This window comes from Cyprinus carpio, chromosome B18 (assembly GCF_018340385.1).
Source record: "Cyprinus carpio isolate SPL01 chromosome B18, ASM1834038v1, whole genome shotgun sequence".
Lineage (NCBI taxonomy): Eukaryota > Metazoa > Chordata > Actinopteri > Cypriniformes > Cyprinidae > Cyprinus > Cyprinus carpio.
Window position 1 is genome coordinate 3,791,946 of NC_056614.1, and position 15,241 is coordinate 3,807,186.

General features: G+C 36.8%; 1 protein-coding gene across 1 annotated transcript; it reads left to right on the forward strand.

The window, feature by feature from the left end:
• Positions 1 to 72: 72 nt before the first annotated feature.
• On the forward strand, positions 73 to 14,508 carry LOC109069419 (cleavage stimulation factor subunit 3-like). Its single transcript, XM_042743510.1, has 21 exons — positions 73 to 264; positions 945 to 1,046; positions 1,194 to 1,289; positions 5,979 to 6,011; positions 6,670 to 6,767; positions 7,486 to 7,552; positions 7,636 to 7,670; positions 7,762 to 7,888; positions 8,041 to 8,118; positions 8,299 to 8,461; positions 8,836 to 8,945; positions 9,095 to 9,211; positions 9,882 to 9,956; positions 10,155 to 10,298; positions 10,401 to 10,503; positions 10,926 to 10,995; positions 11,783 to 11,978; positions 12,172 to 12,322; positions 12,993 to 13,087; positions 13,216 to 13,276; positions 13,974 to 14,508. Exons 1-21 carry the CDS (start codon positions 238 to 240, stop codon positions 14,174 to 14,176), a joined length of 2,151 nt encoding a protein of 716 aa, XP_042599444.1. The 5' UTR covers positions 73 to 237; the 3' UTR covers positions 14,177 to 14,508.
• Positions 14,509 to 15,241: the final 733 nt, after the last annotated feature.

A 15,241-nucleotide genomic window follows, 5' to 3' on the forward strand; every position in this document is an offset into this window, starting at 1 on the left:
ACCATTCGATTCGATTCCGAGCGGCTTTTATTTTGAAGTAAAACGTTTCCGGTGGGCGTGGCGCAACCTCTCCGCTCGGGCTGTCTGCTGCCATTTTAGTGCGCGGTGAGAGGCGAGCGGCCGCACAAAGAGTCTGCACACATAAACAATGCTGCAGTAACCACGGTCTGCGCTTAGTTTATTTGCGATAGCTGAGCAGTCGACGTTTCTTTACTCGGATCGCACTCGTATTCCATCATGTCCACCGAAACTCCTCCGGACCAGGTAAAGTAAAGACATACGTGGAGTGTTCGCGAGATCAAGTGCTCGTGTTCGCGGCCTGTAACCGCTGAGATCGCTCCTGAAGCGGACTGTTGTGTCGATGTTTACGAGTTAAAAGCACGTCTATGATACAATGCGTCGAGTGTGTGCTTGGCGTTACTGTAATAAGTGAAATCGTGGCGACAGTAGAATAGAGAAACGTTGACGTAACGCTGTTGCTCAGATGAAAGGCGACCGCAGCGCCACGATGCCATTGTTGTTACTTTCCCTCAGAGTTCAGATATCAAAATATACGCTAACTGAACGATGAGACTTAGTTATCTTTAAGTATTTAAGAGAGGTTGTGTTTTTGTGTGAAAATGTTCTCTATAAAGGCACGTTTTGAAATGCAACAGCTGTATTTCAACTAGGAGCTCTTGTTGTTAAACGTGTTTTTGGTGGTTTTAAATCCCTGAGTGTGTGTTGTGTGTGTTTATTAGACCCTTTTGTGTTATATATCATCAGTAGAGACTCAAAGACGTGTGCTTGATGTGAGAGATTTGCAAAACCTCATGGTCAGAGATTGAGATCTGTTAACATAGCAGTTCGGCTCATGGTTATATACACGTCCAAAATATGAATATGCACTCATTTCTTCAGTTGCACGTGTCGTTCATATCACACCTTTCTGTTTCCCTCCACAGGCGGCGGAGTACATCCCAGAGAAGGTGAAGAAAGCAGAGAAGAAGCTGGAAGAAAACCCGTATGACCTCGACGCTTGGAGCATACTGATTCGTGAAGCACAGGTTTAGTGACACAGGGTTGCATTCCTTCTTACCCGGGGTGACGTGTTTTTGGGAGGGAACGGGGGTCTCTGACAGCTCACCTGATGCTGTTTCATCTTTGGGACGTACCTTATGATTCTGTATGTAAATGAATTTCGCTTCTTTTAGAATCAACCCATAGACAAAGCGAGGAAGACATACGAGCGACTTGTCGCCCAGTTTCCCAGTTCGGGCAGATTCTGGAAGCTATACATTGAAGCCGAGGTTATACTTTATTTTAATTAAATATATATATATTTTTTTAAATCTGTGCATTTTGATCAACAATGTGATATTCACACGACACCAGCAATGCAAAATAATCTCAGGGAGTCCAGGGAAACTCATTAGGGGTTCTCACGTCATTCTTTTCCTTTTATGAGGTGATATTGTTGCATGTTTTATCTGCAACAGCATTAAAACGATTTTAATGGTATTGGAGTGCTTTAGCCTTTATTACTTGTGTCAATTTCTTGCCTCCTGTGTCATTTCTTTGAGGTTGTTGTGGTTAATTATTCAAGATTTTGTCCATATTATTATTTATTTTTTTATGGTTTTGTCGATTTTTGTTTTTGGTTTTATGTTGTTTTTCACATTAACTAGTTTGTCTAAATCCTGAGGCAAATTAAATGGGATTTTGCAAGTGCACACTCGCCACCACAAAATGCAACACCTGGCCACATGCTTTTACATGTCAAGGTATTTCTTTAAGGGAATATGGAGAAAAAAAGCATGAATTTCATATGTAGGTGTGCGGTTTAGGAACATTAATTATTGTAATGGTAAGTATCTTACATGTAACATTTAGGTGCACACGTTTAACTCCACTAACTTCACATTAACTAGTGCAGTCACTTACGTTTCTAGATCTTTTTTTTTTGCCCATTAAATTGGCAAATCATATTTTTTTTCTCTGGGTATAAATGAAGTAATACCACTAAGAAAGCTGAATGTGTAACTTATTTTGTAATACTCTTAGAAATTTTTGGTGGAGGGTGATTGTAGTCATTTTTTTTCTTCTTTCTGCCTAAGTTGATCATTACATCGAGCCTTTGCCCCACCGTAAAACACTGACCTATCCCACCTTTGCAAATGTTGCCGTCCACTGTTCTCTCAAATAAGCTTTTGCTTTTTCCTAATATAAAGTTATGAAAAAAATAGACCAAAATGTTTTTGGTGAATTATTAATAGTAGTGAAACAGTACACAGAAGAGTTTCTCATTTTTCAATCCAAAACTGTCATGATTCATTCCCAAAGAAATGCGTATAATATCAATAAAATAACCTACATTTTCTTCAAGATAAATTAAGACTAATGTTACTACTCGTTTTTGTAATTAGTTTCAGCAGCTTGCAGAAATATTGTGAATGCATTGTAGAAACGTTTCAAACAATTCCGTTCAATAACTCGATCACTTTAAAATAAATATATATTTTTTCTTTTGAGTTGAAGTGTTTGTGTAAATTTTGATTTGCGGGCTCAAAAGGTTTTAATCGTTACTGCATCCGAAAGATAAAATGCAATTGGGATGGATCTTAGACGAGGGGCAGTTAGGATTGTATTTCCAATCGCGCATCCACAACTTTTTTTTCTCCAAATAGAGACCTCACCATGGATAGTATGTCCAAATAATTGGAGAGCTGTGTTTTTATATATATATATATATATATGTATGTATATATGTTTTTTTTTGTATGTATGTATGTATGTATGTATGTGTATATATATATATAAAATAATAATAATATCAGTTTTCTTAGTCTCAGATCCCCAATTGTGATTTCCCCACCCGCTAAGCGTAAACAAATTTTTGCTGTTATCATTTAACTTTAAAAGGTCTAGAAATTTTAATGCGATTCATTACTCAATTGAGGTAGTATTCACCTTATTTTGCAACGTGAAGCTGTTTTCTTTAAATGTGCAAGCCTTCAGATTTACTAGGCACTTAAAGAATAACAAAGTGCTGTAAACAGTAAAAGTGCTACAAAGCAGTGTGTTTATGATCTTCATAATGAATAATAATAATAAAAAAACACAGTTTGCAATAGCAAGCAACACAACAGACTGTATCTGTACAGCTAAAATAATGGGAAGTCAGTGGCACTGGAAGCCTTGCACATTTAAGTCAAAAATAAGGTGCATATTAGAACAATCAAGAAGAAATCACTTGGGTGTTTATGCACTGATTTGGATCAGATTACTCACAGAATGATTGAGTATTTCTAATCATGAAAATAACTGCTGTTTGATGATTCTTCAAGCTTCTCCACCCTTAGTTAAAACTGCTTGGTTTTGACCAAACTGTTCTTTTTGCCCCTACTGTAATAAATGCACTGTAACCAGTTTGGCTTGTCGTTGTACTGTGCATTGTAATTTGTGTCAGTGAGTGTGTGTGCATGCGTGCATCTGTCCGAGGCGTGGAGACGGCAGTCCGCAGTGATCGTGCCCCAGAGCCATTCTGCCTCAGTACCTGTATTTTTCACACTGAGTTTTGATTCATTTGGAGCTGTTGAGTGGCTGGTGAAGTATGTCAGGCTCTCACCATTTGCCCTGGAGCACAGACACACTGCTAGCTGCCTCTTACAGCTGATCTTAGACATGCTAATGCGATTTAACGTTATGAAGGACCACAGAGGTTATCTGAAATGGACTTTGGGGTAGTTAACTCTGAAATGAAAAAAAAAATTATGACGTTCCTCTGTGGAACAAAATAGACATTTTAAAAGATCTTTTTGTTTTGCCTGTGCAATTGCATGAAGGGAAAACAGTTTAATGTTTTTACTTTTTTCTTTTATGTTCTATAGTAGAAAGTAAGGTTACAACATGAGGGTGAGTAAATGATAAAGATTTTCATTTTTGGGTAAACTGTCCTTTTAGTGATGACAGCAGCCATTTAATCTAATGTTAACAATTTGATTTGTTTTCTGTTAAAGTTTTTGTTTCTTCTAATGTTGCTACACTAAGATGTAGTACAGTACACTTGCACAGACAATTAAGAACATAATTCAGCTAAAAGAAATATGCTTTTAGCATACATGTTGTTATCAGTCAAAATGCTTCAGTCCCTGATGGTCTGTTTGATAATGCCCAATCGTTTTTTGGTAGTCTATTTAAAAAAAAAAAAAAAAAAAAGGTAGTTACACAATCCTATGGTTTCTGTACCTCTGAATCATTTAGTGAAATAATTTGGAGAAAATTGCCAATACGTGGCATCTGCTCTGACTAAGGTTCAAACATCTGGTTTCAGGTAGTCTTTGTATTTCCGCTTCACTCTTGCAAGTTCTCGCTCATCTAGTTTTTACTACCATAGCACAGTTCTCCAAACGATTTCCCTAAATGTTTAAAATCAGTTATCAGAGAATTTTCACACTTACCTGCTGTTTGTCTTTAGGAATGCATTTGCATTTATATATTTACTTGATCAGAATACTGAAACTTGCATAAGTTCATGACTCTGACTTTGAGTTTTAGGCCAGTTACCCAGAATCACTTGCCCTATCAGTTCACTACTAAATCATGCATCCCATGATATGTTTATGCCTTGCAAATGTAAACATCTGGATTTCTGTGATTTATTAAGCATTTGTTGCAAATCATTATTATAACTGGCTAATAAATGAAGATTTTTGTGGAGGAAATTGTGTGAGGGACCAGCAAAAGACTTTTTTTGCACTGTAAAGCATGTTAATGAATTCATAGCCATGCAAGCCCATTTCCGCACAGAATTAGAAAATTGTGGCTTATTTCACAATTGAGATTTTATTTCTAGCAAGTCAAAGAAAAGTCAGAATTGCAAGATTCATTACCACGGAATAAAAACTAACAATTTCCTCGACGTTCTAAATTTACATCTCACAGTTGTTTTTTTCTGCTACTAGAAAACTTGCAAAAATATAATTGCAACTTTTTATTTCACAATTTTTCACAAAAAAGTTTATTTTTATTTCTAAGGGGGAAAAAACTCAAGAATTGCATGATGTTAGTTTATAACTCCCAATCTTTTATAAACTCAGAATCGTGAGGAAAAGGCTCTGTATTGTGAGTTCAATTGCAGTTACCTTTTTTATTTTGTTATATCCCATCCCAACAGCTTCCTTTAAAACTCTCATTGCAGTTTGTGGCAACTTTGGGGGAAATTATAGAGTTTAATGAAAAATTATATCGTTTTTCTCTTACACACAAAAAGCTATTTATTATATTTGTGTCATGCCAGCAGAGATAAATCCTTATTGTTGAGCCTTGAAGTTTTATTTTTCTGTGTATGATGTAGTGGTGAGAAATGATACGAGATTGTTTTCTTGGTGTGTGTTTTTTGATAAACGTATTACAATGTCAGTGTTTATTGTTGGCTCTTATTCAAAGCAAATCATTTATTTAATAAATTTATAGGTTTAAATGTTACTACAAAAATGATTAAATGTTGATTTGTAACCTCTGAGGATTCTGAATAAGAGAAATAAACTTGAGTAAACCTGTATTGTAAGTTATCTTCATCATTTGAGCGTGATATTTCATATGACACATTCCCAACTCTATAGTACTTGTTTTACTTACTGAGCCAAAAACAGTAGCTTTGTAAAAGCTTCAGATGCAGCTCATAGGGTCGATGCTTGGTTAGGACTATGCACTCCAAAAATTTTATATTTATACTAACACATAATGCCCAATACCCATCGGTTGCTTTGTGGCCTGTCTACACACTCACACAAAATGAGTAATTCTTCAAACTCTAGTGAATCATGTGACTATATGCAGCATCACACGTTTTTAATAAATTGACCTCACTGTCACAATAGTATGCAGAGTTGTGTGAATGTCACATTGTTGACGTTGAAGGGTTTGTGTGTGGAGAAAATCAGTCTTTCTACAGACCATCACTTTTTAATAATACTGGTTTTCAAATGTGTCCACAGATCAAGGCTAAAAACTATGACAAGGTTGAAAAGGTAAGCGTTTGTTGTCGAATGTATTGATCGTGTGATATTACTCTGATTCACAGGTGTGAGATAAAAGCTTTATGTAGGTCACCACTTTAGACCTTAAAAGCTCAGGCAGAGTAAACATCAAGATGAAGTAAAATAACACCCTGCTTGACTAGAAATATCCTGTTTGCTCTTCTAAATCCAGCAATCAGAGGTTATAAAATGAGGAAAAGCTGATTACAGATCTGATTCTTCGTTGGATATATTGTCTTTTTTGATCCCAGTTCAGTTAATGCATTTTAGCAACAAAACATCAGTCACACTGGGTACCTCACATGACCCTTTCGTTTCTGAAAACTGTAACACTAAAGGACCATGGTGCTACTGTGGTTTTTAGGACATGGTATTCTTTGCATTACTTTAGATTACCGTGCAAATGCAATGACATATGAATGTTAATCATCCAGGATTATACTGAGCATGATTATAAGCAGCATAATTATAACTTCAGTATATTTTTACTTAATCTTAGAGCATAATCTAGAATCTTCTCTCTATCCTAAGTCTGTACGGTGTTACTATCACAGTAATATTTTGTTTAAGGATTGCTGTAATCAAAAGTGTGTGTGCATGAGTCCGTACTGTAATTTTATGTGCTGTGTTTTGTGTCTCTCTTGCTCAGTTATTTCAGAGGTGCTTAATGAAGGTTCTGCACATTGACCTGTGGAAGTGTTACCTCTCATATGTACGGGAAACCAAAGGGAAACTGCCCAGCTATAAGTATGTGACACAGTTGTGTTTATATGGCTTTAAAGTAGTGATCAGGTGACTTAATCTAGAGGAGAAGGTGATTGATAATACACTAATATACAGAGGGTTCAGAAAGCTCTGAGGACACAATTCAAAATCTAGAAAGAAGTTACTTGAATGCTAAAACAGATGATGTAGAATGAATAGGAATAAAATCTGATCATGCATTATAATTAGTTTGCTTATCAAAAAGGTCAGTTTTTGATGATGACTATGCAAACTATCATGTCTGGTTTTCTATTTTCCATGGAAACACAAGATGCTCTTTGAAACTTCCTGAAATAATGCTGGATAACATGAATATCAAGTTTTGTCATTAAAGTAAAAAAAGAGGGACAATTATTAATAACCAAATTGATTCTCGCTGTTATGCTGATAATATACACTAGTCAACATTTGAAGTGGATCGAAGCCTTTCATCAAAGTTGTCCTAAAAGCAAAATGTGTTCTTGGCTTGTGACAACTTTGAACTTTTTTGATCCACTTCAAATGCTGACTACTGTAGTTTGTATGGGAGGGATAAAAAATTAAGATTTCTGGACCTGAATTTATTTATTTTTTAACAGATTTAGGCCTACTTTTACTTTAAGTTGCACATTATTGGTTGATGGTTTTATCACTTGGTCACTTTCTTGTGCATTGTTAGAAAAGTGTCTTGAAATACTAACAATGTGCTGTCCTTTGGCAGGGAAAAGATGGCACAGGCTTATGATTTTGCCTTGGATAAGATTGGGATGGAGATTATGTCCTATCAGGTGAGCGTTTTGGCAGTTCGTTCTATCCTAAAGTGTTCTATGGCTTTAAGTACTTTAGCTCAAAACTCTTCTCCTTCTCTCAGATTTGGGTGGATTACATCAATTTCCTCAAAGGAGTGTAAGTACACCATTTATATTTTCAAAACACATTTCATGGTCATTAAAGAAGTTCTTTAGGCATTTGAAGGGCTCTCTATGTTTGCCTCTAGAGAGGCCGTGGGGTCATACGCTGAGAACCAGCGCATCACAGCCGTCAGACGAGTTTATCAGAGAGGCTGCGTCAACCCCATGATTAACATTGAGCAGCTCTGGAGGGACTACAGCAAGTATGAAGAGGTGAGAAATTATGGATGGGTGTGTTATTCTGCTTCAGGACACTCAGCGAGAATTCTGATTTGTTAGGAGCACATTATCTTCAGCTTTCTATTGTTTAGTTTGATTGTAATGTGCACATACCGTCCATAAATAGCTTTTGTTTCATCATAAAGGGCATAAACGTGCACTTGGCCAAAAAGATGATTGAAGACCGGAGCAGAGACTACATGAACGCCAGGAGAGTGGCCAAGGTGAGTTCTGCATGGGTGAAAGTGTATGATGGGATACAGCAGTAGTGGTTTGCAAAAAAGCTCAAAAATAAAATACTATTCGTTGAAATCTCTCACAATCGCATCTGCATCTCTTTCTCCTCGTCATGTTCCTCTGTTGTCATTTCTCTATACTGATGGTGTGATTGTAATCCCGTTCAGGAGTATGAGACGGTGATGAAGGGTTTGGACCGGAACGCCCCCTCGGTGCCGCCCCAGAACTCCCCACAGGAGGCCCAGCAGGTGGAGATGTGGAAGAAATACATCCAATGGGAGAAGAGCAACCCACTGCGTACAGAAGATCAGACCCTCATCACCAAGAGAGGTGACTTACAGGAAGATTCATTAGTCCTGAGTAGAGCATCTGCTTTATTTTACAACAGCTATCATTTATTTTAGAGCAGCTATACAGAAAATCATGATGTTAATGTTTATAATATCTTCATGCCGTATGGACGTTAACATAGTTTACATTTTGCAAATATGCATTTGAGTTTAATATGCTTTAATATGTTAATATAACATGCTTATCTTTAAATACAGAGCTGTGCAATACTACAGTTTACATTTTGCAACAATATAAACACAAATGGACTGAAGTGAATTGCAAAATACAGTCTGAAATCTTCTCTGGTGGAGTTAAGTCTCAGGCTGATGGATGGAGAAGATTTGAAAGTATTTGTTATTTGTCACCTGCAGTGATGTTCGCCTTTGAGCAGTGCCTTCTGGTGCTCGGCCATCACCCGGACATCTGGTACGAAGCTGCCCAGTACCTGGAGCAGTCCAGCAAACTGCTGGCAGAAAAAGGGGTTGGTTTGCGAATCGTTTTATATAAACACTGTTTTACCGCTGGTGATGGACATTAAAAATGGTTACAGAATTGTTTCTCTTTGGTTGCATTTAGGTGTTGTGTTGAATGCTAATCTTATTTAATCGCACTCATGATCTCCTCATTCAGGACATGAACAATGCCAAGCTGTTCAGTGATGAGGCCGCTAACATCTACGAGCGTGCCATAGGAACTCTGCTCAAGAAGAACATGCTGCTCTATTTCTCTTTTGCAGATTATGAAGAGGTAAGATGTCTCTGGATGACCTGAGCTGTTATTACCTATAAAAGCCTGTTCTACACTTTTGCTGCATTTTAAGGTCTTTCATGAAATCTGCTTATGTTAGTCAAGGTCTCTTGCAATTTGGTTTAATCGCAGTTTTCTATGTCTTTTCTATTGTTTTACCTTTACAATTAAATAGGCTGTACCGTATCTTTAAGATTTCTAAATGTAGATAACCTGGGTTTTTTATTTTTATTTTTTTGCATTTGTAAGAATAGTTCACTTCAGTTTCTTAGTACTGAATATGTGGATGTTAACCTATGTGTTACTTAAATATTGAATTTTATAGAATTTTATATATACCACTTTCATTTTTATTTTACATTTTTAGAAATTTTATTGTATATTTGAAATTTTTTTATGTTTAGTTATACATGTAGTTTTTTTATTAGTAGTATTTTTTAGTTATAAAAAAAATCTTAATGCAAAAAAAATGTGTATTTTTATATTTAGTTAACTATAATAACCCTGGTTGATTTGTCATGATTATTTTTAATGTTTGTTGTCGTTCATTATTTGGGAGGGAGCTTAAACAATTAATTAAACTTTATTTCATAAGAGCAAAAAAGTCCTGTTCCCTGCAATCTGACAATTCGATCTTTGTCCATCTATATTTTTAACCTGTGTTTCGCAGAGTCGCATGAAGCATGAGAAGGTTCACAGTATTTACAACCGCCTCCTGGCCATAGAAGATATTGACCCTACATTGGTGAGTTCAGCTCTCTTTGGAGACAAATGACAAATAATAATAATAAAATGGCTGCTCTGGAGTAAAACCTGCTAGTGTGTCTGATTTCTGAGTGATTCGAGGAATTATTTTGAATGGCTGACCAGAAGTATCTGGGGAATTCCTTGTTTTCACTGTGTATAAAGAGTGACTGTCCTTTGGTGCTCTTGAATTGTTCAGGTCTATATCCAGTACATGAAATTTGCCAGAAGAGCTGAAGGCATCAAGTCTGGCCGCACCATCTTTAAGAAGGCCAGAGAGGATCTTCGCACACGGCATCACGTGTACGTCACCGCTGCTCTTATGGAGTACTACTGCAGCAAGGTAACTTCTCTTATATTCACCATTCAAATATTTGAGAATCTCTCAATATCTGTAATCCAGACATAAAACGAAGTATCTGGATGTCTTTTCATTTGCCGACAGGACAAATCTGTGGCCTTTAAGATATTTGAGCTTGGACTGAAGAAATACGGTGACATTCCTGAATACATTTTGGCGTACATTGATTACCTCTCTCACTTAAACGGTAAGAACGCTATTCCCTCCATGCACACGTCTCCTTTTAATCTGCTTCCAAACAATCGGTGACATGTATTACACTTGTTCTGCCCTGTCATATTTCATCCAGCCTGTATCACATCGGTGCAACGCTGGAGAAAAACTGTTTCAGCCCAAGCTTTGAGAGATTGTGTATTATTGACACGCTCTCGAGATGGCTGTTTATTTACACACGCTTATGATATCTGACACAGGAGCAAACTAAGCATCCATCTCCTGTATAAAGCAGATAGCTAGGAGACGGTGTTTGCCATGCAGTAAACATCGGCCGTGTTTATCTTGTCGCTAGGCTATTACCAAAAAAGAAAAAGAAGTAAAACACCTGGCCAGAAGTGAGTTTTCATAAATGACAATGAATTATTGAGCTGTTTGCCCTTCCCTCCATCACAGAGGACAACAACACCAGAGTCCTGTTTGAGAGAGTCCTGACGTCCGGCAGTCTTTCCCCTGAGAAATCTGGGTTAGTGGGATTTTACTGATTATTTTTCGCAAATATATACCATTTATTTCTTTTAATTTGCTCTTAAGTATTACTAGCTATCTGCTAGGCTTCTGACACTTTATAATTGCTCTAGTCGGAGTTATTTTAACTCTGGACTAACACTCATTAACATTTGATGTTTCACGCAAGTTAGTGAATTAATTGATGGCTCAGTCAGATTGAAAAGAGGTTCCCCAGGAACCAGAAATAATCAGATTGAAGCAAGGAAATGTTTGAATCGGACTTTTCTCAATAGGATTCTAAAATATCTTGTGAATTTGTGATAGCATGACACACATATGTTTACATACATTTTACAGCTTACAAGCTGTGCAAACAAATACAGTTGTGCTCTTAAGTTTTCATACCCCTTGCAGAATGTGCAAAATGTTCATAATTGAAACAAAATAAGAGGGATCATGAGCATTTTTCAAATATGTGACCCTGCAGCACAAAACCAGTCTGAAGTCGCTGGGGTATATTTTTAGCAATAACCAAAAAAAACATTGTATGGGTCAAAATTATTGATTTTTCTTTTATGCCAAAAATCATTAGGATATTAAGTAAAGATCATGTTCCATGAAGATATTTTGTCAGTTTCTTACCATAAATATATCAAAACGTAATTTTTGGTTAGTAATATGCATTGATAAGAACTTAATTTGGACAACTCTAAAGGCGATTTTTTTCAATATTTCGATTTTTTAACACTTTAACCCAGTGTTAAATGTAAAGTGAATGTTAACGTGTGATTTTGGTGTAACAGGGAAATCTGGGCGCGCTTCTTGGCCTTTGAAAGCAACATTGGAGACTTGGCCAGTATCCTGAAGGTGGAGCGAAGGCGTTTCGTGGCCTTCAAAGACGAGTATGAAGGAAAGGAGACGGCTCTGCTGGTGGACAGATACAAGTTCATGGATTTATATCCCTGCTCCCCCTGCGAGCTCAAAGCCCTCGGCTACAAGGTACGACAGGAAATAGAATCATTCGCAATCATTCTGCGTGCTTTTCTCTCGATGACAATAAACACACAACAATAATGCCAGTGGAGAGAAAACAGCACGCAAGAAAGCAATATGAATATGTTTGTACCGTATGAAGTACATCAGTAATTTAAGTACAGCAATCCTCTTATCATCTGAACGCATTGATTGGCAGGACGTGTCTCGTGCCAAATACGCAGCAATGATGCCAGAGGCGGTGGTCACTCCTTCCACCCCTGCACTGAAAGACGAGGCCGACCGCAAACCCGAGTATCCCAAACCTGACACCAGCCAGATGATCCCCTTCCAGCCACGTCATCTAGCACGTGAGTATCAGCACCTCACAGACATTTACCACTCAACTCCGAGACGCCTCGTCTGAGGATCCCTGGGAAGCCTGATTCTGCACATTCACACTATTCTGAGTTTGTTTCTTGCTACTCTGTCTCTCAGAATTTTGTATTTTTTCTTCGAATTCTTTTTTTTTCCTCCTTGGGATTCCAAGTTTGCATCAACGATTCTCACATTTTTCTCAGAATTCTGAGTTTACGGCCCACAATTCTGACTTTCTCGCAATCGCAAGGTTTCTTGATTTTCAATTCTAATTTGATTTCTTAGAATTCTGAGTTTACATCAGAAATTTCAGATTTTTTTTCTAAGAATGGAATTCCAAGTATGATATACATCCCACAATGCTGAGTTTTATTTATTTATTTATTTTTTTTAAGAATTCTGAGTATACATCTTGGATTTTTTTTTTTTTTCTGCCACAATAAAAAAGTAAAAGTAATTGCAACTCTTTATCTCAAAGTTTGGCCTTTTCTTCTCAGGTTTGTGATTTTATGCACCTCAATTCTGAGTTTATCTCTCAGTTCATAAGAAGTCGTAATTGTGAGAGGGAAAAAGTTTGTGAAATACATGTGGATAGATCATTCCCAGTTGTGCAGTGAGATGATTGTGTGCATTGATGAGTTTGGTGACGTGTCCTCCTGACAGCTCCCGGCCTGCATCCTGTTCCTGGAGGAGTGTTTCCTGTCCCTACCACTGCTGTCATCCTCATGAAGCTGCTGCCTCCTCCCAGCTGTTTTACAGTCAGTTCAACACCTCTCCTTCTTTTAAATGCTTTAGACGAAACCGTAGCATGTCAGATAAGATATCCTCAAGACATTTAAACACAGACTTGAAGACAGTGTGATCATGAGAGTGTTTTTGTTTTTAGGGTCCCTTTGTGCAGGTTGATGAGCTGATAGAGTCTCTCAGAAGATGTGTGTTACCAGAGAGTAAGTATCACAGAATATCAGCACATTATTCTCATCTCAGTCTGCTGTGCTAAACAGCAGTACAATAAATATAACTACAAGTTATAAATGTTTCAAATTACAATGATATACTTTTCAAAAGTATGGGGTCAGTAAGATTTGTTGTTGTTGAAGGAAATGAATATTTTTATCCAGCAGTGATGCATTAAATTGATGAAGCAGCGCGACTGTTTTCTACTTTAATAATGAATGTTTCTTGAGCAGCAAATCATATTTGAATGATTTCTGAAAGATCATGTGACACTAAAGACTGGAGTAATGCTCTGCATCACAGGAATAAATTGCATTTTAGAGTTATTTTAAATTATAACAATTTACTTTTACTGCATTTTTGATCAAATAAATGCAGCCTTCATGAGCCAAAGGCTTTTCTGAAAACATTGAAAAATTTTACTAATAAAATATTTTGAATGGTGAGTTAAAGGTAATATAATGTGGTTCTTATTACTTTTGATAGCTTCTCATTATTAGTAAAAATTGTTAAAGCTATTATAATTTAAAAAGAACGTAATTAATAACACACTTCACTCTTTAATAAAATTGTTTGGCATTTAAGTAACAAAATGTGAAGGCGATCAACTGTGATGCGTTCTTTCAAGGTTTTGTGAGATTCAGACGTTCATGGACTATAAAGCTCACGCTCTGGTTCTCTCTCTAGCGGTTGATGCTGCTGTGGAGATGATCACTGGGAAGCAGTTCGAGATGAGCAGCGAAGGAAACGGACCTGTGGAGAACCACGCTGTGGCAAACAAGTCCTTGAAAAGACCTAACGCTGATTCAGATGAGGAGGAAGACAAAGGATCGATCGCACCTCCCATCCACGACATCTATCGAGCGCGACAGCAGAAGAGGATCCGATGAGCCGCTCAAACACACACACACACACACACACACACACACCTGAACAACACAGAGACAATTAAAGCCGCGTCCAGCTTCCTCTCTGGTTTACTGTGAAGCCTGCAGAAGTCATCGCTCATCTCCATTTGGTTCAGTGCTTTCAAAGTTTCTTTTTAACAGTTTTATTTTTTAAAACTGGGTGGTTTATACTGTATAAAGTTTTTATTCTTGTTTTGCCTCATAGTTCTGAACTTGTCATGTGTAGTTGCTGGTGATGGAAGAGTTGAATTCATTTTGTAGTGAACTGAGGATCACACACAACTTGCTTCCAATAAAACAAAATGATAAAAGTGCTTGTGTGGTGTGTGTGACTTCACTGTCCCAGCAGTGTGCCAGATAAATCTCTGATCTCTGAAACAAATGTCAGAGTATTTGTGCTCACCACAAGGATGCACTATAGTGCAGAGGATATCTTTACACTACAGGAAGTACACCAGACACAGCACATCAGTTTGAGGACAACTGTAAAGACCAAGATGTGATTTTCACACAAATATCTCCAGGTCAATTTTACCTTAAAAAAACAAACATATTTAGCATAAACTGATTGCAAGCTGTTTTAGCACAATTACATTTGTTGCATTATATATATATAATTTTTTTTTTTCAGAACAAACGTCAATAAGCAAATTCTCAAAATTTCTTTTTTTTTTTTTACTGAAAATGTGTAATTATTGTGGAACAAAGTGTCATAACAATTATATAATTATTGTGAATTATGACACTTCGTTCCACAACAATAACACATTTTCAGCACATTTACAGTAAAAAATATATATATATATATATATATATATATACATACACACACACAGCGGGTAAAATAAGTATTGACCACATCACCATTTTTCTCAGTAAATATATTTCTAAAGGTGCTGTCATTTTTTAGGTAATGTGTTAGATGTCTATATTTTTTTAAATCAATTTTTATATACTTTTTTGGTTTATTTTAGTGCATCAAGTAACTGAATGAAAGCTGAAACACACACACACACACACACATATATATATATATATATATAGTTT